The 25,796-nt window shown below is 46.4% G+C and overlaps 1 protein-coding gene across 19 annotated transcripts in view; it reads right to left on the bottom strand.

Moving 5' to 3' along the window:
- NCAM1 (neural cell adhesion molecule 1) overlaps positions 1–25,796 on the bottom strand; it is a 295,457-nt gene that overhangs the window by 57,243 nt on the left and 212,418 nt on the right. For all 19 annotated transcript variants that reach the window (XM_077893526.1, XM_077893529.1, XM_077893528.1 and 16 more), the window contains exons 2-7: positions 7,565–7,639; positions 5,622–5,840; positions 4,551–4,694; positions 3,993–4,130; positions 2,402–2,519; positions 1,801–1,967 (exon numbers count right to left, since the gene is read on the bottom strand). In XM_077893526.1, coding sequence (XP_077749652.1) covers positions 1,801–1,967; positions 2,402–2,519; positions 3,993–4,130; positions 4,551–4,694; positions 5,622–5,840; positions 7,565–7,639 — 861 coding nt within the window. The remainder of the gene's footprint in view (positions 1–1,800; positions 1,968–2,401; positions 2,520–3,992; positions 4,131–4,550; positions 4,695–5,621; positions 5,841–7,564; positions 7,640–25,796) is intronic.

Here is a 25,796-nt window from a genome sequence, read left to right as displayed (position 1 = left end):
AGGATTATGAGAGTCAGTTTATAGACAGTACTTCACACAGTGCTTACATACTCTAAGCACTTGCTCCGTGTTGGGTATTATTATTACTTTATGGGGCTAACATCTAGGACTTTCCCAAGACAAGTGATGGTTACTCATTTCAAGACTCATCTCCTTGTCATATGCACTGTGCTGCATTCACATCAAACAAATTGCTCCTCCTTCCCTTATGCAAATAATTAGAGAAAAAAAACTGTCAAGAGTATTTTCCGAGACCATTAGTTTTCACTCTCCAGTATATCCAGTTGATGTGAACCAAACTGATAACCTGTTTCTAAGCCCAACTGTTATGAATGGAGAAATAAGATTCATCTATGATTAGCAAGTCCAACTGCACAGAAGCACTTGATCTTTCAAAGGGCTACAATCAGGCTAAATAAGCAGGTCCCAAGCAGGTTCCCCAGGTACACACTGGAGTGACCGGGAACCACATGAATCGAGCTGTCTCTCTGGCGCCTAGTTAGACCACCTACAGTGGACCAGCTTACTTGTCTATTTTTTTTTTTTATTTTTTATGTTTTTGAGAGAGAGAAGTCAGAAGGGGCAGGGAGAGAAGGAGAGAGAGAAAATCCCAAGCAGATTCCATGCTTAGCTTGGAGCCTGATGTGGGGCCTGATCTCAGGATTCAAGAGCTGGATGCTTAACTGACTGAGCCACCCAGGTGCCCCATGTCTTTTTTAAAAACACACGAACAGAGAACTGCTGAGAGCCATAAGATTAAGCATTTCTCTGCCACAAATTCTTTTTTCAAGGTCAGGTCAAAATGCACCTCAGTTCTAAATGAATGGAAATTAACGGAGTTTATAAAGACAGAGACACAGGGGCTCCCCTCGTGATTTTGATGGCACCACTTCACACAGGCCACGGAAAGAAGCAAGGGAGACCCAGCTAGCCAGCTGGCTGGTCACTAATGTTTACCATGGCCCTTCACAAGACTGGCACTGTTTGGAGTGGCAGAGATAAAGCAGGAGAGAGAGAATAACCAGCACGCTGCTCTCTCGGTGTTTATATACTTTGTGGGACGTTTGAGACAACAATCCCCAGAGCAAATATGTAAATAAGGCCAGTTCAGGTATGACAGGTGAGGTGAAGAAGACACGGTAAGACCCATGGAAGTGCTCAGTGGAGGTGGGTGGGGGGCGGTGGTGCGTTAGCCAGGGCAGGGCAGGAAGGATTCAGGGAGCAGGCGGGTTGAGTTGAGATCTGAACGGTGCAGAAGGAGGTGGCTCAGAGAAGGTGTCGGGGAATGACATTCCAAGCAGAAGAAGTATCAAGTGCAATGTCTCGAAGACAAGGAACAAAGCTCAGTGTTGCCTGAGCCACAGAAGGAAGGCCTGAGTGGTTGGAGAGTTTTCAGTGTGGAGCAAAGTGGAGGAAAAGGTGAGGCTGGAAAGGAAGGCAGGGGCTGGCTCAGGTTAGGTCTCACAGGCCAGGGCAGGGAGTCTGGGTTTGATTCTGCTTGCAACAGGAAGCCATGGGAGGATTTTAAACAGAGGACTGGTGCTTGAGGTCATTCTGGCTACAGTAAGGAGGGGCTGGGGGCACCACGAGGTGGCGGCAGGCTGCCAGCTGGGAGGCTGTGTCACTGACCAGGAGAGGGGGAGGATGGCATGGACTCGGGCTTAGGGGGTGCAGCTGGTAGACGTGGTTGCACCTGGAAGAGACTCCAAGGCAGAGAGGACGGGGTCTTGTTGGAGGACTGAGTGTGCAGGGTAAGAGGAAGTGTGGCAGAGCAACGACCTTGACCCCCACCGTGCTTACCAAAGACCTTGAGGTGGATGGACGCATCCTGCTCTCCAGCCTTATTCTCGGCGATGCACACGTACTCCGCCTCATCGTTCTTATCCACCTTCCTGATGGTCAGCTCAGAACTGTCATCGCTGAAGATGTATTTCTCGTCTTCCTTGTTCTCTATCTGTTCCCCCTCCCTACATGGTGCAGAAATGCAAAGTGCCACAATTTTGACCACAGAAGTCAGATGTTTGCTTTTAATCTGTTTCCACAAAATGCAGACTGAGCCCATGGGAAAGACTCGGTCCTCGCAGAAGGTCAACACGCCAAATTGTACTTGCACATACACTTTTAATTCCTCTACCCAAACCTCTGTTTCTGTCCAAGGGCTATGAACTGCCTACGAACATTCCAAAGGGGGCCTCCGAGGCCACGCCCTCTGGTTCTGCCCCACTGGAAGGGATCCAGTGCACAAGGCGAGAGAAGCGTACAGATAAGAATCCATTCTGCACCTAGAGCTGATATTCCCAAGCAGCCTATGCCCGTTCCACTGAAACGCCAACATGGAGCAGGTTCCATGGTCCACCCTCCTCCACTAGGCCGTGATGGAAGGCATGAGCCAGTTTCTTACTTTGTCCAGCTCATGGTGGGCTCTGGGAAGCCTTTGGCATCGCACACCAGGGTGACGGACTGGCCGAGGTTGGCGGTGGCATTCACTATGCTCTGCCTGGCCTGGACGGTGGGTGGCACTGAAGGGAAAAAAGAGCTGTCAGGGGTGGTTGTGAAAACCTGGAGGAACCCAGTGGCCTGGAGAGGAGGCACCTCTAGGGGACCTTAGGGTCAGAGGGTCACAGCCTGGAGGTCGAGAGTCCTGGGCAGCTGTGGAGTTAGGATAAGGGATCTAAATGCACGTGTGTACTAAGTAATTATTCTAAACAGAATAAATAAGTCACCCACAAACATGCATCAGTGTTTTTCAACAACACAAAATCTCGTTATATGTACCGTTAATATATTATAACGTCGTGTCTCGATAACATAGCTTTAAAAGCTACATTGATATGTTTTATTCCTCTTAAAATAGTCTTCAACTTATAGTAGATATTTATCATTATGTATTTTCTCAATCAATGCATATTAATCTTACTACTATCATGGTTAAGTGGAACTTGACATCCAAAAGGGGGCTCTTGATACTGGAAAAAGTTGAAAACGCCTGTGCTTGGTGGTTAAATGGTTAACACCAATTTGAAATGCACCAGCTCACTGAGTGACATTTCTCTGGGACTGTCACAAACAACCTTGTGCACAAACAGTTTTTACCAAAGGAATGAGAGGGGGAGAATTTGGCAAAAAATATATATCAATAGCCAAAACAATTCAACCACGATTTGCTTATTTTCTTAGTACTGACATTATGATTTCCTGTAAACATCTTGTAAATGTCAGCTCGATTCCACGGGTGTGTTTATTTGACACACCGCAGATTAAGATTAATAAGCCCATGGCCGGTGATTCTGACTATTCTGAGGACTGAATTGATTATAATATTTTCTTTGCACATTGAATCAAGGGACTAACCTCATGATTACGGTAGCATCAAGGACAATGAAGGATGAATAAGAATTTATTAGAAAGCAGGGGGAAAGTTTCTCGTGCCCTAAGACAATGAAGGACATTCAAGAATTGCACTAGAAATCCCCGAAGTTGAGGAGTTGAGGGAGACCCAAAGGCAAGTGTATTAAGAAAAAACAAAATAAGCCAGAGGCTATACCAGCAAGGGGGGGGGGGGGCTCAACTAGATGGATGCATGAGGCAGAATGGGATTTCTTTATTTTTTTCTTTCTTTTTTATTTTTATTATTTTTATTTTTTAAAATTTTGTATTTAAATTCAATTTGCCAACATATAGTATAACACCCAGTGCTCATCCCATCATGTGCCCTCCTTAGTGCCTGTCACCCAGTCACCCCCCCCACCCCCCCACTTCCCCTTCTGCAACCTTTTATTTGTTTCCCAGAGTTAGGAGTCTCTCATGGTTTGTCTTCCTCTCTAATTTTTCCCCACTCAGTTTCCCTCCTTTCCCTTATGGTCCCTTTCATTATTTCTTAAATTCCACACAGGAGTGGAATTATTTCATAGATCAAAGAGGAGGTTACGGAGGACGATATAGCGGAACCACATTGTAGGAATGGAGAGAGGAGGAAGACTGGATCTCCTCACCGTTCACAGTGACCTGAATGTCCTTGAAGTTGATCTCTCCCCGTGCCAGGATCCTGCCCTCGCAGCGATAAGTGCCCTCATCTGTTTTCTTGATGTCCCGGATCTGCAGGTAGTTGTTGGACAGGACTATGAATCGGACTAGAAGAGACAAGAGGTGGGTTCATCCAAGGGTCAGTCAGAGAACTCTGGCATCTGCAGCAGATTGCAGGGCCCTTCTTCCTCCCTAGCTGAAATCTTCTGGGATGGAGGTGGGGCGTGGCAGTGGGGTGGTGTGGGGGTGGGGCTTGAAGCTGTAATCAAGAAATGTGGCCCTGACAAGGACATAGAGCCAAGAGCACAAGTCTACTGGAATTTTGTCTTTTTCTTTGAAGAGAAAGTCAAGTATCTGAATGTACAAGCTCCGGACATTGACCCACTGGGGATCTGGAAAGTGCCTATGGCTGTGGGACACTGGAACCTGAGTTTGAGTTGGAATGCCTCAGAGGCTGGCTAGGGTGGTACCCCTAGGGGACCCAGGGGCTTGGGGTAAGGGCAACTGCCAGGGAATTCAGGCCTCACCGTCTTTAGTCAGGATGACATCTCGGCCTTTGTGTTTCCAGATGATGGTCGGTGGGAGAGAGCTGACCACATCACACACAATCACGGCATCTTCCCCCTCCCTGAACTCTTGTGGGGTTGGTGCATTCTTGAACATGAGCTTCTCTGGAAGATGAACAAGAGAAGATGAGGGAAAACAGCTGGTTCCCCCCACAGACTCAGTTTTGCTAAAACCATACTGCTTAGATTCAGGCTGTGGGCAACTCTCAGTCCATATATATGGTGGCACAGAGAGGGTCTCACACCATCCTCAGCCAAGATGCCAGGCAAAGCAGCTGATATAAGTAGGGTAATGTGGCAACCAATGTCTATTCACTGAGCCCTAAGTTGATCACACCTTGTGTGGCAAAGGGTCTATGGCGGTAAAGGAGTACCTTTACCAAGTGTCCCTTGCCATGTGGGATGGTGCCAATGAAGTAAAAAGCACAAGTGGAATGAAATGCTGGAACACTTAGTCTACCACAATTGCTCATCTCTCCTTCCTCGGTCTCCCACTCTGACACCCCAAAGCCACCTTTCCTAGAGCAGAGAAAATTTTGAAGAACAGAACGGATGAAAGGCAGGCTTAATGGCAGCAAATACTATGCAATCAATACTGTTCCATTAGCTGTCACCCACCGTTACACTGGCCAACGAGACAGATGCACGATAACAAGGTAATGAGATGCCACCTCCAGACTGGGTTTCACTGACAATGGGAACTGCCTGCTGTGAGTGCCCTAGAGTGTTCAGATAATAATCCCCCACACCCCACCGAGCCTCCGGACTCCATTAGCAGCAGGGGACAGTGATACAAGAGGGAAAACTTGAATTATACGATAGTTAGCCAACGCTTGGAAAAGGGAAGGGGACCCTTTAGCAGCCCTCCGGGAACTGTATAGTTTGAATCTAGAGAAGGGAAGCCAGAGGGAGTGGAAAGGAGGTAGCCCTTAGCGGGCCCTCTGCTGCCATACCACTCTGTCTGCTACCCTTACGGCCTCCTGGCCAAAGGAGAGGACAGGGAGTAGAGAAGGAGACAGAGGAGGCTCTTACGGAAGATCTTCACGTTGACCGTGGCCTCTGACTCGCTGCCATCCTCGCCAGTGACCACACACTTGTAAATGCCGGCATCGTCAATGTTGGCATTGTAGATGGTGAGCGTGGAGGAAGAGTCATCATTCCACACCACGGAGATCCGTTGTTGGTTTGGAGTGAGCTTCTCTCCATTGGGGGAGAACCAGGAGATGTCTTTATCTTTGGCATCTCCTGCCACTAAAGAGGAAGAGATTATTTTCAAACCACGGGAATTAAAAAGACCAAGTCCCCTCCCGGGTGACTGTGGGTACTCAGCAAGAGCTACCAAGTGAGAGGTCATCAGGCTTGATGACCAGGGAGGGAGACCATTTATGTTGAGGACGTGATACCGCCTTCCTCCGGCTTCTGTGCTTATTACGTACATAATATCGCTCACAGTGCGTGGAAAGAACTCGACAACCACTTGTGCTACTACTTCTGAGAGTACTCCTATCCTTAGTGAAGGAAGAAGAGAGGCGTTTTGTTGAGGACCTACTGTGCCAGGCTCTAAGTGAGGGGCTACAGCTTCACAGAATAGGGCGCGGAGGGCGCTCGTGTCCAGGATCTGAGCTCAAGGGCCTGGCTAGTCTGAGCCAACTAATAAGCTTGTTCTTGAGTGCTTCGAGTGTGGTCTCCAGAGAGGAAGAGACCAGCTAGTCTAGGAGTGTGGATCCCAACCAATTTTATTCTAGCGTCTGCCGGCACAAACTGGCAGGACTGTCACTTCAGCACCCCGTCTCAGACAGACAAATTCATCTCCTCAAATCCTGCAAAGAAGACAGCCAGAATCACTACGCATCCTTTCCCCGGGCACCGAAGAGGGGCAGATGCTTGCTGCTTCGCGAGATCTCAGACACTGAGCCAGAACAGGGGCTCTGGGCTCCTGCCGACACGGCTGCGCCCTGCCTCTCTGCGCAGCACCCTTCCCGGGGCCACGCCACCCAGCCCTGCACAGATGCTTAGTATGGAAATGAAGCTGCCTTCCTTTCAGGGCCCATCATGTTTTCAATAAATATCGCTATTTGCAAGATGTGCTGTGGGCTCTATGGCTGCATCTCCAGATCATTTAAATTGCTGTAATGAAGGCAAAGCTGGAGTGAACACATCCGGCGGCCACAAGGCACCTCATCCAACGCAAATCATGATCGCATTTAAAGGCCCCTCCCTGCCGAGAGCTGCTCGCTAAATGTCACAGTTTACACCCAGCTCAGCTCAACTTCCCTGGGTCTTCCATGATCTGAAGCCCAGTCATGCCACAGACGGAGAATCCAAAGCCTAATCTAGAGCTTTTCCTCCACGGGACGTTTCCCAATGATTATGTGAGCTGTGGAAATGGGACAAATTTTCTAAATCCAAAACAAGGACACCAGAACGGACACACCCCAGAGTTCCAGTGGGGGCCACGGGACAGAAGACTGGCATTCCCAACAGACCTGGAACACCCGGGACCCACAGCCTCATGGCAAAAGGGACACAGGTACCCAATTTCCTTGCAGGCAAGTGTCAGACTTTCCTGGATTTTCCTGTCCTGGGAGATTCCAAGAAATAAGCCTCACACTGACCCCCTGAAGCATGATTTCTGAGGCCGCACTGTTCTCCAACATCATTCACAGAACTCCAGGTGGATACAGAGCAGGGGATCTGGAGTGATTTGCTATTTTGGGAAGTGTACTGACTTTCCCCCAGAAAATCCCTAGACCTCCTCCATCACCATGCAGAAGACTGGAGACACACTTCACTGTGTCGGGGAAGCCCTTTGAGGGGGAGGAAGAGGGCCTGAGAGCTTCCCTGGCTCTCCGGTCACACTTCCGACCCTGCAAAAAAGCAGTTCCAGGCAGGGCCAGGCCAGCACAAGCGGGCCGCGGGCTTCTGCTCTTCCGGCTGCCTTTCCCTCGGTGCGGGGGCGGGCACAGGGCACTTGCCTTGGCATAGGAAGAATTTGGATTCTCCAACGCTGATTTCTCCTTGGCTGGGGACAATATCCACCTGCAGAGAAACTGAAAGAGAAAACGTCCATTTGAGACACACATTAGGATTTCTGAGAACTAAACTCAGAGCTTTCATTCAAAACTGGGGTCTCCCAGTTCACATTAAGAGAGAATAAAGGGAGGATGTCATCTGGGTTGAGATCTTGTCACCATCAAAGAATCCATGGTTCCCACGCCGAAGCCAGGAATGGCCATGGTCTGGATCATTCCCTGTGGAACCACTATCAGATTGTGCGAGGTCCTCTGGGGGACTTGGGGTGATCCCCTCACTCTACATGTTTCTGACCCCCATCAGAAGGCTAAGGGTCCTGCTCTAAACAGCAGCACTTCTGGGATTCATGGAAATAAGAGATCAGTTACTTTTGGGTATCAAACCTGAAGTGTCCCCATGGTGTGACGAGGGAAGCCTGTGCCTCCAGACCTCTGACAGGGGTCTCCTACCAGTTTCCCATGTCACCGTGCATCATGACTATGGAGGATTCACTGTGATAACTCAGATGGATTTGGTTTTTTGTTTTTGTTTTAATACTTTATTTGACACAGAGAAAGAGAGAGAGAGAGAGAGAGAGAGAGAACGAACATACAAGCAGTGGGAGCAGCAGAGGGAGAGGGAGAAGCAGACTCCTTGCTGAGCAGGGAGCCTGACTTGATCCCAGGACTCCTGGGATCAGGACCTGAGCCAAAGGCAGACACTTAACCTACTGAGCCACCCAGGTGCCCTGATCCAGATGGATTTTGAAGCAGGGGATGCCAAATGCTCACCTTCCCTCATGACTAGGGGACCCACAACCCTCCCTCCGAAAGAGGAGACCGCATACAACATCATCACTCCAATTAGTCAGGTGCTCTCCTGAAATGCTGGAGTCTGTGCCCTGAGGAATTCCTGTATCTCCTGGCTACTTGCGCTGAATTTTTATTTGAATATGCCCATGCTCTGTCATTCCACCCCGCCGATAAGACGAAATACATTGCGCTGGATCCCACAGATGGCTGTATTCATTCAGTTCCTCGTATATCTGCTCAGGGCAGATAACTGTTCCTCATGAAAATCTAGTTTTAGGGTAGGAAAAAGAAATGCTTTTATCCATTTGGCTTCAACTTCCTTTTGCCTCCCCATCTCCCGGGGAAAGTAAATCTGGAAGCTAAAAGCAAAGGGACATTTGGTTCAATGCATGCAACTTCTTAAAACTGATACGGAGGGGCTGGGGCTCAACAGGCCGGGGTACCAGACTCGGGAAGCTTCCTTAGCACAGCCATTTTCTCTGCACAGCTGAGCGAGGGCCTGCTGGTTGCCATGGAGATGGGACGGAGGAGCTGCAGCAGATCTCAGATCTCTGCTCCTGTGATGGAGGGACCGGAGCACCGGGCAGAGGGGGGATCAGAGGGCCGGCACTGGGCTGGGAAGGGGGGCATGGGGAGCACCAGGCTGGGAAGGAGAGTGTGGGGGAGCATCTGGATACTGGGGGTGCTGGAAGCACAGGGCTTGGAAGGGGAGTGTGGGGAGCACCCGGCTACTGGGGGTGCTGGGAGCATGGGGCTGGGAAGGGGGAGCACAAGGAGCACCCAGTTACTGGGGTGCTGGGAGCATGGGGGTGGGAAGGGGAGCACAAGGAGCACCCAACTACTGGAGCTGGGAAGGGGAGCACGAGGAGCATCCGGCTACTGGGTGCATGGGCTCTCTCACTGCCAACAGGCCACGGGGAAGCAGCAGAGGCACAGAGAGGTGGGTGGCCTGGTGGAGAAAGGGGCTGAGAAGGGAAGGAGGGAGGGCACGAGTGAGGAGTCAGGCACGGGGTTCAGGCCGGGAGAGGAGGCCGAGTGCTCCACTGTGAGAACAAGGGAGGGGGGATCACAGACTTCCAAATGCTGGTTTGGAGGAAACACGGTAGTAATCCGGGGGCAGCCAGCCACTCCCTCACTGGTTTACTGCCGATGACTCATGGGGCCCGCGACCCCACCGTCACAGAGCGCCCGAAGGGCTTCCCCTACCTTCCCTGAAATGCCACGTAGCACACAGGGCTGCAATGGCTCCTGAGTGCGGGTGTCACTCACTAGCTGTGCTGCTTCTGTCACCCTCCTCTGGACAGAGCGAGGTGCACTCAGGTCTACACGGAGGGAGCCAGAAGGAATCCCAACCAGCACCACGTTTCACCTGCTCATTTTCCGGATGAGAAAAAGAGACAAAGTGACTTCACTGAGGTCACCTCTGTTTAGGGCCAGGGTGGTGGTGGCCATAGAGCCACCTGGCTCCCAGGTAAGTATCCTTTCCATTACAACACTGCCCCTGTGAGTAAAAGATATTAAGTTTCTTTTCATTTGGTTTAACGAACAATCTGGAGAACCTGAAGAACAATGCTCAGATTCACTATCCCCTAACAAAATGGATCAAGCCCAGAGCACATAAAGCCCTTGGTATTTGGGGGGTACAGGGCCTGACAGAGAGGGCTACAGGCCAGCGCCATCCATCGTCAGGCCAACCAAGACCTTTCCATTCTGTCTGTGGCTCACGTTCCACGGAACAATTGGCCCATGAAAGCCCAGGAGCTGTGCCCATGCCATCCGTCACCTAAGTAATGGTCCTTTCTGGAGTTTACTGGGGCATTCTTTAGAGAATTGGAGGCATATTTCTGCCTGAAAGGTTCACTGGCCCATATGCTGAGCATTAGCAGCCAGCTTCAACATATGGATCCTGTTATTCTCACAGAGCCCTTACTGCTTTGAGAAAGATATTCTTATCCCAAGTGAAAAAACAGCCTTCGTCTTTTCAGCTCTTTTCAAACAGAACATGACTCTCCAGGGGCCAGAGAACACGGCGAGGCTCAAGAGTTTCATACCCAAATGCGGCCAGTATCCTTCTCTGGGCCATGGAGAGCAATCAGAAACAAGAATTTCAAAGGAATTCCCCAGCTTAACCAGATCCCACGCACACATTCATCATCACAGAAGTTTTTTAAAGAAGACATATCCATTTAGACTCCTGGCACACATGGAAAAGATAGTATGATTCCTCCTTCAAAGCGCCAGAGTCAAAGCAGGGCCAGAGGAACCCCAGACTCTCTGAAAGTCAACGCTTGGATGTTTTCCACTGTAGCACAATGGCTGATTATTCTTCCCCAAACGCTGAACCTTGAATTATTAGGTTTAATAATGGTACGTGGAAATCCTGCTCTACTCTCCAAACTCCTCCTCTCTACTTCCTGGTGCCCCGTCCTTTCTTACTCTATTAGGCTTTTCATTGTTTGCAATAAAAATTCCTGCCTCAACTTTCTGCCTTTCTCCAGTTGCACATATAAGTGAAATTTCCTAACCAGGCATAACTCATACCTTTAAAGAAACCTGGGAAAACCTTCCTCCCAGAAAGGATATCTCAACTGTTGCTTTGCATAAATACTCTGCAATAATGCCACATGTGATTCTACTCCAGCCTAGATGCGTTCAGAGATATACACTTAACATGTGTGGGTGTTTGGACCCGAAGGGTCCTCATCCCCCACGGCCCCGTGCAGCCAAATCACAGGTTCTGGTTTACAAAGCGTACTCTGTTCCTTTTGTCTGATGCTCACGATAGTTCGGAGCCATAAGAAGGCCTACCTTATGGTCTTCATCCTACACAAGAGAATATTAACACTCAGAGAAGCAAAATAACTAGCCTGGGGTGACTCCGCTAATGAACAGTTAAAATTGAAAGTCATCTGATCCTAAGGCTCCAGTTCTTCCTCCCACACCTCACAACTACCACTAACCTTTAGTTGGCCATCTCATAGGTTCGTTATGACCTATTAGTTACCGTTTGCTCTCTTTCCAAATCATGGGCTACAAAGAACAGAGCGGACACACATAGTCAAGTTGCTGCCTTCATTTCTACCTTGGTTAATTCTAACTGGCCTCTTTGCTCACAGATGATCATAGTAAATAGAAATCCTATTTCACAGATGGGGAGGTGGAGGCTCAGAGCCATACGTAATAGTAACGGTGGAGTCCACATTCCAACCCAGGCTGGATGGAGTCCAAAGCTCCAGATATTTCTCCCATACTTTTCTATCCCTTGTGAGCAGACAGAAAAAGGGTTCTTTTAAGAACCCTGCCCCCATCCTCATCTGATTTTAAAAAGTAAAATAAACTCAGGGGAGATTTGTACCGTTTCAAACATGTTTTCTGTGTAAAAACTTTTTAAAAATCGATGCTTTGTTCAAAGAGAGGCAAACTTGTTTAGCAAACAGCTTCAGATATAGAAAGAAGTTTGGAAATGCTCAACTTTTTAGCAGAAGCAAGAGAATTTTCTTTAGTTGCTAAAGAAAAGTGAATTCGGATTTCAGTTCATAAAACATGCTAAGGCACTTATCAGGAGAGATGGAAATCTTAACCAAGGCAAAGCAACAGAGAAAAATTATTCTGATTTCAAGAAGGAGACCACAGATTTCACTTGAGTCAGCAACTCCTTGCTGCAATTTGATTTTTACTGGTTTTCTTTTGAAACAGCAGAATAAAACCCAGATCTCTCCCACGGCCAATTGAAAATATTTTCTTGTTAAATGGTGATAAAGACACTGATTACCGAGGAAGATAGACTGCCGAAAAGCAGCAGGTCCAGAACTAAGGTAAGAAGATGCCCTGGTCACCAATTTAAGAGAAGGGTGAACAACATAGGATTAATCTGATCAGTGATTATGCACCAGGTAAGGGAATTTTCTAGAACCTACTTAATAAGAGCTAAGAATTTTTGAAAAAGGCATCAAGGTGTCACTCTGCATTTATTTTGTTAGCTATTGTTCTAGAAATGAACCTTGAATGTCATCATACTTCACCACTTCCATGGAGAGTTGCTTTTTATTTTCCAAATATAACTGAATGCTAAATCCCTTTCATGTGATCATTTCCTATGGGAAATCCTGATGTCTAGACCAGGAGCATAACAACTGAGGGGCCCTCACTTTCCTGCGGCAGTTTGTTCTCATTATTAGCAAAGTACTTGAGAAAAAATACAGGATAACTTCACTACTAAACCAACCAAACTCAATGAAAGTAAAACCAAAACCAACATGGCAGTCGTGGAGAATGATTGAGGCCCAAGACTCTGGTCCAGACTGTTGAGTGTGAACCCCAGCTTTGCCACTTAGTAATTGTATGATCTTGCCCATGTATTTTAACCTCCTGGTGCCTCTGTTTTCTTATCTGTAAAATGGGGATACACAGAACCCTCTTCATAGGGCTGTTGGAAAGACAAAATGAATTAATATATGTGAAACATATATTGCTATAGAATAGCATCTGTACATAATAAACTTTCATGCTTATTTATTATTATTATTAACAAATATTTATTAATATCCCTTCCCAAAGAAAATGATTTGATCACAATTTTTGAGGGAAGCAATGATTCTTTTTATGATTTAAGATAAAGTAACCTTCCTGAATAATTCAATTGTCAGGTGGCCCAATTCCACCCTCTACACTAATTTAGGATATTCTACTTGCCAGTCACAACTTTATTGGTATAAGATGACTGAATTCAACCAAAGGCAAAAACCCAATAATACAGGCACTCCAGACAAACCACTTCACCTTAGCCTATTTTCTCATCTGTCAAATGGAGATGATGATAAGGCTGTGTTTGTAGCCAGACTGTCATGATAATTAAATGTCAGGAGACATTTAACTATGTCAGCCATAGTTAAGAAGTCAGGGTCTGGAGTCAGAAAGGCCTTGGCCCAAACCCCAGCTCAGACATCAAGTAACTCTGAGTTTTTAGGAGAATCTCAGAACCTGTTCACCACATTTGTAAATGAGCATAACGACCCTATTTGTCTCAATGGGATCTTGAGGTGATTTAGAAAAGTAATGGATGTAAATGACCAAACACCAGGTCACGTTCTGTTAGTTGTTTTTTAAATGGCAGTACACATATGATAGCATTTTGAACTTATACACACACATACCCCAAACAAGAAAAATCCCCAATAATGCTTGTAGTGGGAATAAGATAATGGAAACCTCTTATAGACTACTTGTAGACACATACCCCTATTACGATACATGTGCATGTGTTTGTAGCTATGTGTATATATAGTAGATCTGCTGTGAGCCTAGAAAAATGTGTATGTGTAGAACAATGCAACTTGTCAGATTGCTACTGTTGCAAAAAGCAGCTAGACATAGGTAAAGTTATCTCATCTGGGGAGAGAAAAACAAATGAACAATTAGCAATCACAAAGGAGTCTCACCCATACTTGACACGTGAGTCCTATGATTCTGGCTTGAGCTACTGTTGATAGTAGCTGGGCAGAGGAGGAAGATGAGGGAGACTGTTTCACTTTCAAACATTAACCCAAAAGTTAAGTGTCATTTTAAAGGAACTACTGTGTTCTCAGAGGTTTTGGCTTAAGGTTCTGTATAATGTCATGACAAAGGCGGACCATATTCTAACCACCACTGGAAACATCCTCATTGCTTAAAGCTGGCTATAGCAGCAACCTAAACCATCCAGAAGCCATGCTTGGGGCCCCATCCATGTAAGTGCTGAGAATTCTAACTCCCATCTAAACCTAAACAGCAGAAGTAATCTACATAGGGTTCCCAGGCCAACTAAATTTATTACCAAACCCCTGGGAACCCATCTGTGTGAAGGCCCCACAGGATCTGGATCCCCGGCTTCCCCCAGTGTGCCAGTCAGACTAGTGAGTGAAGGAAGCCCTTGAGAAAGCTGTGGTCCTTCCTGATTGAGAACACCAGCACATAGCAGATGTGTAAGAGCAGAATTCAAGACTGGAAGAGGAAGGAAGGAAAGATGACTCTGGGGGGTGGTAGAAGGTTCACTCTTTATACGTTAGAATGGAGAAACCAAAGTTCCCTGTGTCAAGATAAAGCCATATACACAAGTTGTAGACATATACAGACATTTCTAAATCAAATTCACTTGAAGGAGATGCTGGATGCGTGTAATAGACAGATTTCCAAAGTCTTTCATTTTAATAAACCCATCAAAACTGGGCAATGTTTCCTTAAAAAACCCATGCAATAAGTAGTTCTAGTGAAAACTGTCTTTAGCATCCTCAAGTCCCATGGCTATTCCAAAGTGATGGGGGAGGTGTGGAGAAGGTGAATATGGCTGTAAAATTCTTCAGTTTTCCATGTCCTATGATACTATAATAGATATTATAATAAGGAATAAAAAATCCTAAGCATCACTGCCTAACAGAAGCCTACATGATCCCATTACCCCGAACATTCTATCCAATGGAGTTCTGGTAGTCAAACAGCAGAAAATCACATGCCAGAAGCAGGAGGCTCTCTTTCTTAGCATTATAAATTATATGAACTGCTGGGAATCGGGGCTAATTGGATACCGGCTCCGTTTCATGGGACCGACTTCAAGTCAGAACACAGAGCCAAGGCATGTAACAGCTTCAGTTCTCTTGGCTTCCCCAGGTCCCTGGGTCAAATTAGCATTTTGTTAGGTTGGATCAAATGGTTTACTTTTATAGAAAGAAAGAAGTCAGTGGTTTTAAGCCATGATTATTGTCCCCACAAACCACCTAGCAGGTGGAAAATGTGACTGATGTCACATCACAGTGACCTACGCTTCTGGATATAGGGCAAGAAGATTAATTTGCTCAGAAGTAACAGATTCATGTTGGTGCCCAGGCCCTCACTCCCACCTCCTATCCCCATCCCCAAGAAGGCACGCAGTTCTTATTGGGAGCACTCGGGAGCATCTTTAATGGGTCGTCAGACGAAATGATACTAAGCAGGCCAAAACTGACCCAAATAGTTCCCATACTACACCCACAGATCAGACACAGGGGAGAAGCCAGCCTGGCTCTGATGAAAAGAAGCTTGTTTATTTTTGTGTGTTTGTCTTAGAAGAAGATCATAAAGAAAGAAGATACACTGAAGAATTTCCTATACATATTTTTTTCTCCAAAGCAACAAAAAGTTCTAAGTTACTCATAGAGTCTCAAAAGGGCCAGATTCCAGACGAGGAGTGAAATCTTTCCCAAGTGGGCATTAGCTTAGCCTTATTCAGTCCACAAGGGGTGAAGGCAGGAATGTTCCACAGCCCCTTGTGCTGGGGAGCACACAGCTGAAGGCATGCGTGTGTGCCAAGAGGTGGCAAATGAGGGTCTGGCTACACTGTGACTTCTGAGTCTTCCACTAAGATGGATTCACGGCCAGGACTGCAGAGTTGTTAGTGACAAAGAAGAGTGGAGCCAGAAAGGACCTGATGTGTAATCTGCAACCCCTTCCTTTTACAGACGGGAAACTTCCAGGGGCAGCAGTCGAGGGTCCCTGGTGCAAAGTCCCGGACCCACGGTGTCAGCTCCAGGTGCTGACTCCTGCCCCGAGGCCCTTCTTGCTTTTGTGTCTTATTTCCTCTCTGTGTCCTTAGTAGCTGCTTTACCTGCTTTGCCCTAGTCTCACTTCTGTCCCCAAAGGGCAGGCATCATCACGTAAGAGAATTGCTCTATTAAAGCGTAGTTAAAAAAGGCAGACAAATGGCAGGTGCTCTGCTTGTCCTGTCCCAAGCCAATTAAAAACGCCTGCTACTTCCAACATGACGGTCACTTTTTAACTGAAGCTCAGCTTCCCTGCTTCCCTTTCTGACTGCCCTTCCTATGGTTTGCCTTTTCCAGGCCAGCACTTTGCATGAAGCTGGCTTACTGAAGTGCTGGGCAAAGACACAAATAGGTTTTTGGAACTCAGCTAAGGTTCTCCAGATGAGCAACGTAAAATCTATTAATCTGCTTCAAGAACCCAGGCCTTCTTAATAAATTGCTGCATGCTATCTGATTGTGCCCAGGATGCCCCGACAATGTTTTCTTAGGTCTGCTCTCCTGGGATGCTGCCTTCAGAAAATGACTCACCTCACTTCTTTTCTTCCAGCTGTAAAAGGTACTTTGATAAAAGGCGAATTGTTCCTCTCCCGCCCTACAGCTTTTGCCAACATGGCAATAAGTTGGAATTATATGTTCTAATATTTGTCCAGCTGTTGTTTGCAGATGTTGTATTCTTTACACCCAGAAAATAGAAATTTAGAGAATGCTGGCGTGCAACTTCATCCTGAGAATTTTAGATCCTGCCCGTGTCTTTCAAAAATGTCCTTATGTGTTCGTAGCTTTAAGCACATCTGGGCTATTGAAGATACAAAGGCTTATAATCTCTCAAACAACCAGTGCAAAGAGTTGTTAAATTTGGTTTCTGTCATGTGAAAAATTCACACTCTCAATCAAAGATATATATATATATAAATATATAGTAATTATTATGTGCCAGTCACCCTACTAAGCACTTTATTGAATTTGTATAAGCCTCCCAACAATCCTATAAGACACGTACTGTTATTACCCTATGGGACAAACAGGGAAGCCAAGGAGCTGAAAGGCTAGGTAACTGGCCCAAGGTCACAAAGCCAGTAACGGGTCAAGCCAAGATCTGAACCCTTGAAGATCTGGCTCCATAATCCTTCATCTTAAGTATGTACTACTTGGTCTCAAAGTCAACTTTCATGGAAAAGGGGTTGATTTTGTGCTAGATGAGCTCAGGACATAAATAGAGAAAAATACTATTTACTTGGGGATATATTCCACTCAGACCCTGGAATATAGTGATTCTCATGGGGGGCTGGAAATAGGTATCTTGAATTCTGGGCCCACCAGCCACACATCCCTCTCTACCATAGCCCTGCCTTTGTCTCCAAACTGAATCCTCTCTGTCCTCCCACCCCCATCCCCCATAGGCCTGGCCTTCATGCCCACCTGTAGCCTTCCTCTGCTGCCACTAAGCACTCAACATTGGTGGCGGCCACCAGCAGGATCAGGCCAGAGGCTGTGAGATGGATTTTCCCATCTATTGGTTACTCCTGATCCCCCAATTTGGATTCTGGATAAGCCATATCACCTCTTACTAAAATGTTTTTTTTTTTCCTAAAACGTTAATATGAAAATTGTTCTTTGGTGATACACATGTTGTGGCTGAGTCTTTGCTCATCTGTAAGGTGTGCATTTGAAATGGATTATTCATGGATCTGGTCATTTGGCTCAGAGAGTCACTCCCTTAAGGGGCTGTCTGTAGAGCATCCATGATAAAGAGATTTCTATTAGAGGCCACAGTCTTTTCTCCTGAGTGGAGAATCCATTCTCTACTCCCTTAGCCATCGTCACTCCCAATCAGATGGTGCCTGACACACAGATGACACATAGAACCACATTACACAATATTTTGAAGGGGACAGAAAAAAAGAAAACTGAGCCAATTAAGCAATAATTGTTTTACAAATAGTACACCCATAAATCTGGAAAAGAATCATACTGTGTTCCTGAGTTAGGAACAAATAAGGAAGCTGTCATTGGCACCACTTTATGGGGTAAGAGCTGAAATGCCACATCCAACTCTACGGCTTGTTGGGAACTGAGAGCTGAGAGCAGCTGCAGCCAGGAGAGGCTGGGGAGACAAGAGGCGATTAGGGGCTGCGGCTAATGGTGGCCATGGGTGGCCCAGCACATCCAAAGTACATCTCCATCCTGAGACTATGGTATTATGTCTGTCAACCTTATGATCCATCCATCCATAGAATTACCCATAAGATTGTTTTCTGATTCTCAGTTAAAAGTCCTTTGGCTACACTTATGCCTTCTTCTTGTCTTCACACAGCATGATTTCAGAGACCCAGAAGCGCTGCAGAAGCCTTCCCCTAGTCCCAGGCTGCTACCTTCATTCTTGGTACTTCTACTGTATGATTTGTATGCCTAATAACAGCAAGGGTCTCCGGCTGTACTCTAGGTCGGTATCAGTCTTTTCAAGTTATAATGAACCAAAGGTTAGGGTAGAGTTTGTTAGGAGGGCTCGGAAGGTTGGGGGAAAAACAACCCAATGCACAATGTTACACTCATCTTGATAGCTGGGACCTCCTCTGTGTGTGCTAATTACGCTCCCTTTTTTTGTCCAGAATACTGTTGCAACCCTAAGGAACTGCTATCAAGTCATAAAGTCAAATATGGAATGAGATTCTTGAGATAGCCTTTATAAGTTTTTGTTTGGGTTTTGTTTTTGTAACAAGTTTTTATTTAAGTGACCACTATGAAGTTCTTTCATTATTCACTTAGGATCCTTCCCTCCCCCAATCCAAACCCAACTGTCCTTGACACTCTCACTTTGCCGTATCCAATAGGTAGGAGAACCTTTGAATCCTAGTCTGTGAAATTAAAGACAGAAACAGTAAAGAGGGTTTCCCCGCTCCATGGCCCCATGTCGTCATGGGCTTTGATGTTCAAGGACCAAAATGAGTGGGATCCCAAGGAGCCATTTCAAAGGTAAGGGGCAGATGCAAGCTTCACTCATTAGAAACAAACACAAACCAAGCTCATCTTATGGTGGCCCAATCTTCTTTTAGGAAGGATTTCACAGACGCAATGCTTCTTAACTTTTCCGTCAAGATGACAAACTTTAGTTATGAGTAACTTTAAAACCAAGTAACTAAACTTTCTTGCACATGGATCCTTATCTCAAAAGAAGGAAAATCTGCCAAGAGACAAATTCTCTCTTTAGGGGAGGTTTCTGGAAAACTTCCTCTGAACTTTGGGAGATCAGGTCCCCTTTCTGGGCAATGGGAGTTCACCAGGGTCTGCTGTGATAATGCTTGACAGTTTCAGCACTAAATCTGCAGAAGGGACTTGGGTAGGGCACAGGGGAGGACACACACACACACACTCCACACACACACACACACACATACACACACACACACACTCCACACACATACTCCTTCTTCACCCTGTCTCTCTGGACCATGAATTCCCTTCCAGGAACTAACTTTTGAACTTTCAAAACAGTGTCAGGTCACAGTGACCAAGAACTGAGGTCATTGGTCAACGAATTTTCCTTCTTTAAAAACAGAATCAGCCCCAACAGTAGCTAAACTTGGGAGTGCAGTAACTAGTTTCAATTCCAAACTGGACTGGTAGCTATAAAACCAAGAAGCCCTAAGACCACAGGCAACCTGGTCATCTTTAAATGAGAGAAGTTCACATGTGATAAGGTTGTTTCATGTTCAGTTTCAGGTCCCTTCTATCTGAGTAAGAAACTCCCCTCCAAAAAGCACACTGCATGGCCATCATAATGCAGCCAGGGAGGGTCACGGGTGCAATAATGAGTAACATATCTGCCTGCTATCAGGCTATGTTATCCTGGGGGTAACTCAGCAGGACTCTTTGAAGCATGGCTCATGACAGGATGGACCACTCGCTTCACTTACACTGGGATCTCCAACAGGCCTGTCTTTTGTCCCTGCTCTTATTCCCCTTCCATCACCTCCCTCTCCATCCTATCACTACAGCCTCAGGGTCATTAGCCTTCTACATACTTCCATAAGACAGACAGACATGGCCCTATTCTCTCAACAAAAACAGCAACAAACTTCATCCAAGAAGAAAAAGCACGACACAAATGAATATGTGCCCCCTGGTTGTGCATTAGACCTTATTTTGCAACAAGGCAAGGTGACTTTATTTCTATAAACAAGTTATAGCTGTCAGCATCGCTAGTTGGCCTTTAAAGATGGCAGTATCTTATAGAAAGCTATTAAACAGTGACAGCCTGACAACCAAGTCTACTAACAGGCTGGAATTGGCTGAGTAAATGCCTAGAGAGAGGAAAGAGCACATGATCCTTAGCTCCCTTGGGGGCAGCGGATCGGCCTCCAAATTTCAACCTATTCTCAGAGAGTATAAGCCATGACTCTCCTTTCCACTTTTCCATGGTGTGGTCTGCACATAGATTTGCATCCCACGGAGCATTTCTCATGGAGTCCATTTAGGCAAGATGATACTTTTTGAAAAACCTACTTGGGTATTTCCAGTGCATATGCACCCTAAGACCCCCCCAGTCTGAACAATGGCCAACCCAAACATCACTGGACTGTGAGTTACGTGCCTGCTTCCTAGGTAAGGAGAGGTGATGACAAAACCCAAGCTTTCCCCCAAAACTTCTCAGTAGGTTGTAAAGCTGGAAAAAAAATCCCCCAAAACACAAACTACCATATCAAAGACTTCTTGATCTCTATGAGCTGTCCTTTTCTGCCGACCTTTTGGAGCAAGGCTATTAAATGGCCAAAAATGAGCTCCGGTGTTAGGCTGGCCCTTGTCTTGGACCAAGATTTTTTCATAATGCCACAAAAGAGAGTTAAGTCCAAACTGCAGTCTAGAAGGAAAGTGCCTCAGGGAAAAGAGACCATACTAACTGGATAGCGCATCCCCGCAGTGTGATGGCTCTGAAGAGCCTCTCTCCGAAGCTCCCAATATGCTAATTATGTGGCTTCTCACAGCCTTCCAGAAACCACCAACTGTGACATCAGCTTCACACCCAAGCTATGTGTGAACAGCCTCTTCCCTCCCATCGGCTGCTAGAGACTGAGGCTATCACTGGGACCTCCCAATGAGACCTCGACTATTTGTGTGCAAAGTTGGCTCAGACTCTACAAAGTTGGCTCAGACTCTTCAAAAAAGTGACACTTCTGGATTATTTCTCCCATGGAAAATCAACTAGGGCCACTGGAGGATTGATCTGGGGCTATCTCCTGGTCTTCACTGTCAAAGTCTGGCCCCAGGATCCTCTATGGCCTTGATGGCTTCCATAGCCATAGCAGGAAGGGAATCGGAGGTGAAGAGGTATGAACGCCAGTCCCTGCTCCATGCTCCATGGCAATTAGCTGCCCCTCCATCATAGCACCTCAGTGTCATGGGGTACTATTTTAACACCTGTTTAGTGACTGACCTCTGTAAAAAAGCTATGCATCCTTGATGCTCAGCACGGCACTCTGCACATAGTATGTCCTAAAAGCTGTCTTGAATTAACAAGAAGATCCTGTTTTTACTATTCTTTTCTGAGGTTCTTATGAGCCCAATGGTTTGCAAATGCATGGGAGGCAGGGGTCCAAGTCCTGGAACCATAGGTCAACCTATGTAAGAATTACCTAGAGAGCTTATGAAAACAGATTTCCTTGCTGCACCTCTGAAGACTCATGATTCACTACCTCTGCAGTGAGGGTCCTGTGATTCTCATCTTGAAATGCTCCAACAATAGTTCTGATATGCAGCCAGGTCAGGAATCACTGGCCTAGCTGAGATAATTGATGCCCTGCAAACAATATCTAGCTCATTTAAACTCTTCAAGCCCCTGCCCAAAATTTTTTTATTTTTACCATCATTCTTATGTTGCCCTGGTACTTCGCCCTTTGTGGCATTAAGCGATGGAGAAACTTCTATTTCATGCATTGGTGTTCAGGTCTGTGACATGTCTGTGACATGAGCACTTTTGGAAAGTCTAACCCAGACACATGTAAACATCGTGCTTTTTAAAAAGCAGATATGCCTTGCATTCAAAATGGGTAAGATAATGATGGACAGGAAGTTACATCTAGGTACCGCTGCCCTCAACATACCTTTTGACATCCCTGCCTGTCCTGCCCAGTCCAACTCATGTGCTGCAAACAGAAGGTCTCAGTGAGTGTCAGTTGGTCAGTTTGGCGATCTTTCTCTTGCTTTCCTCAGTGGATCAGCCTGCCACGATCCTTGTATAAGTCTCATTTAAAGCTCCCATGGGGGGATCCCTGGGTGGCGCAGTGGTTTGGCGCCTGCCTTTGGCCCGGGGCGCGATTCTGGAGACCCGGGATCGAATCCCACATCGGGCTCCCAGTGCATGGAGCTTGCTTCTCCCTCTGCCTGTGTCTCTGCCTCTCTCTCTCTGTGACTATCATAAATAAATAAAAATTAAAAAAAAAATAAAGCTCCCATGGATAAATGTGCTGGTCACTAAGTAGATACGGTATAAGGAATTTGTTCTGCAGGCTCACCCCAGATTCTCATTAACCATAACAGGATAGAAAGGTGACGGCATGACAGGAGGCATGACACACTTCCTTTCTCAAATGAAATTTCATAGCTCTGAAATAAAAAGCCTTCAGAAATTGTGAATTGGCTATAAATCAAAAAATAAAATGAGTTACCGCTATACGTGGCATCTTCACAATGGCAGTAAGAAAGGACACTAAGCACTAAATGTTAGTCTTTTAGCCCAGAAAGCTTTCTGGTCGGTGGTAAAAGGAACTACCTGCCTCTCACCTTTCTTCTGTTATACTGATACATTTCAAACCTCTGCATTAAACAGGACTCTCCATCCCCTGCTGAACCTGATAAAAGAAAACTTAAAATTGTTTCAAATAATTCCTAGCTGAATTCATCTTGCTTTGAAAGCTACAGAGTCCCAAGGACAATTGTTCGTCTCCTATGTAAACATTATTTATTCTTATTATCTCTATGCTTTGCTCATTGATTTTCCCCCTTCTTATAACACAGGCCTCACTATAAAGGAAAAAGCCATTTGGTGATTCATTGGTTCTTCCCTGAATGTAGGAATTCATAACTACTACATACCTGCAGGTGCCTTTCCACCTAAGTTATAGATCTTCCCAACCACTCAGTGTGGATCTCTATGTCTTATATACTCCCTACAAATTGGTCTACAAGTAGGAAATAGAGAAGAAAGTGTGAATACATTTTCCTATAAACTCTTTTGCTTCCTCTATTTTAAACGATCAAGATAACATTCTTTAAGAGAAGACTCGAGTAATAAATTGGAGGAAAAGAGGGAATAAGAGAATCGCACCAAGCAGCTAGACATAAGCTACCAAGAGCAATGTCAGGTATCTTCTGTAATTTCAAAGCATCTCACATTTGGCTTTGTACCCAGCGGGTTCCAATAAATGCTCTCCACTGCCTGACAGCAACCTTCCTTTCATGTGTGTTTTATCTCCCAGTAAACCACTTGGTTAAAAAAATGTATTTTAAACTTGTTTTCCTTAGAAATGCATGGGTCAATCCCTAAGAGTGAGGTGGTGAAGTGCAGTGGGAAGAGGATCCTGAACCCACAGGATTCTGGTGCTAATCGTCTCATTGGTGCTATGGCACCGGTGCCCCAGCAGTAAAATTAGGATAAAAGTAGAGGCAGAGGGTGGCAGAGTGGGAAAAGCAGATGAATAGGAAATAGAAAACCAGGCTTTTGTTCTGGCCTTGCCCCTAGAACACCCACAGGATCTGAGACAAGTCATTTTACCTTGCCAGGGTTCACTTTCTTCATTCACAAAGAAAGGGGTTGGACTGATTTTCAAGGTCCATTCTTACTTTTATAGTTATACGACTGGGGTCAGCTTGGCAATTCATCAAAAGCATTCCCAATCTTCCCATCTTCCTGCCAAGGCTGGCTTGTCCCAGTCCTGCCAGGTGGGGTGGGGAAGCTTCAAGCTATGGCCAAAAGCCCTCTGAGTTCCAAGCTGGGACTCCTCAGGAGTCCCAGCCCCACCTGGGCAGGAGGTAAAGTGTTCCTGCAGTAAGACTGGGGTCCTGGAATGCCTAGAAGGTGCTGACCTCTCACCAGCCCCCCTCCCATACTGGGGCCCTGGACCCTGGATTCAACTACTGGCTGACGCTCTGGTCCAAATCAGACTGATGATCCCTCACACAGTGCTGCCACCCAGTGGGCAGGGAATGTGCCCCTAACCCAAGCTTCTGTGGGTTGCTGTTCCCATTCCCAGAGACTTCCACTCCCTTCTCCATCAGAGATGGTAACCTGCACTGCAGAGCAGTGGTGAAGGCCAAGGGAACAGCAAGTGATGTGCCCAGTACATAGTAAGCACTCTACAAACGACAATCACCACTATTTATTATCATGATCCATGGCAGAAAAAGAGCAAGTGCCAGATAGCTGTTAATTAACTGTGGGAGAGCCCAGAAAAGCAGCGTCAGAGCCAGCCCAACAGGTGATGGGTGAAGCCGAGGAGCAGACCCCCTTCCTGCTCCTCTTGTCTGGCGTCTCCACTCATCCCCAGATGCATTGCTATCTGGTGGGAGAGTCAGAGAAAGAGAATAAGACAGACTATTCTTCTATCAAGGCTTTTACTCCCCTTGGGGTACAGTCAGAGAGCTTGATGTTTCTTCAAGTGTTAAGCAATCCCTATGGACTTAAGAGAAGAGATATGAATAACTCTGAGGACAGTACGCTGTGTTTTGCCAAATAACATCATTACAACAGGGCTATAAGGAAACCAGGGAGCTAGAAAGAAAACCGCTGGCTCCATTTATCTTTGTTTCTTCTTCTTGGGTTTATGCAGTTGCGAGCTACTTAGACATGTGTGTTCCGGATGTCCCCCTGGGGCCCATTTCAGGGAATACTTTTTGAAGCTCAAGTGGCTAAGTGGTCTCGTTCAACGAATTTTTAAGCTCTGGAGGCTAGTTTGTCAAAAATGGAGTGGACTCCCTCATCTGATCCCAAGTGGCCACCTGTCACGGTAACAAAGTGAGACAATCAGAGGGGCTGGATCAGCTCAGCACTGTCAAGACTCTAGCTGCTTCTGAGGCCCAGTCCTGTTCCTGGCAAGGAGAGGGAAGGCCATCTGAGTAGAATCACATGATAAGCCCTTTGCTAAGGACAATCTGGCATACCACAGATTGCCAGAGGCCGGCTCACACTCAAAGCTAGTACTTGGGCCTCAGAATCGGCCCCTGCCAGTGCCAGCCAGTCTAAATCCTACAGAACAGAGCCCGTGTGGGATGTCGCTCAGACTTAGGCAGTGGGCAGAGGCCACCCAGGGCTCTCCCAAAGCACACATGCTCACAGCACATCTCGCAAATCCCTCCAAGCTGATTCTCTTGGCCTGGGCGGCAGGCACTCATCTCTACGGCACTAGTGAAACTGGGAATATGGTGAAGAAGCCCCAGCAGAAGAGTTGGCACAGCCGTTCCAGACCAGGGACATTTTTATCCTTGTTTGAAACTATACTGAGAGGTAAAAAGAAACTGCAACAGGAATGAGGCCCTCATCCAGACACAACACTCATACCAGCATCCAAGTGTTCAACTCTGGGCCAGACGCTTTACAAACCTAGTGCTGTGCCTGCATCGTCCCCGACTGCATGTCTGAACCTCTACGGGAGCCTACTGTCACCCACTGTCCAGGTGAGAATGCTGAGGTTGAGACAGGTGGATGGCCCAACATCACCTAGCTGGTAGATGGGGAACTGGGATTGGAGAACTCAGGGCCGTTCTGCTCCCAAGACCATCCTATTCCACCATGATGCTTCCAGTGACGTAGGAGAGAAGGGGCAGAGAGAAGAAAGCAAACT

This window comes from Canis aureus, chromosome 3, assembly GCF_053574225.1.
Source record: "Canis aureus isolate CA01 chromosome 3, VMU_Caureus_v.1.0, whole genome shotgun sequence".
NCBI lineage: Eukaryota > Metazoa > Chordata > Mammalia > Carnivora > Canidae > Canis > Canis aureus.
The sequence above is the reverse complement of the archived record's forward strand: the minus strand, read 5'-3'. Positions and strand labels throughout refer to the sequence as shown.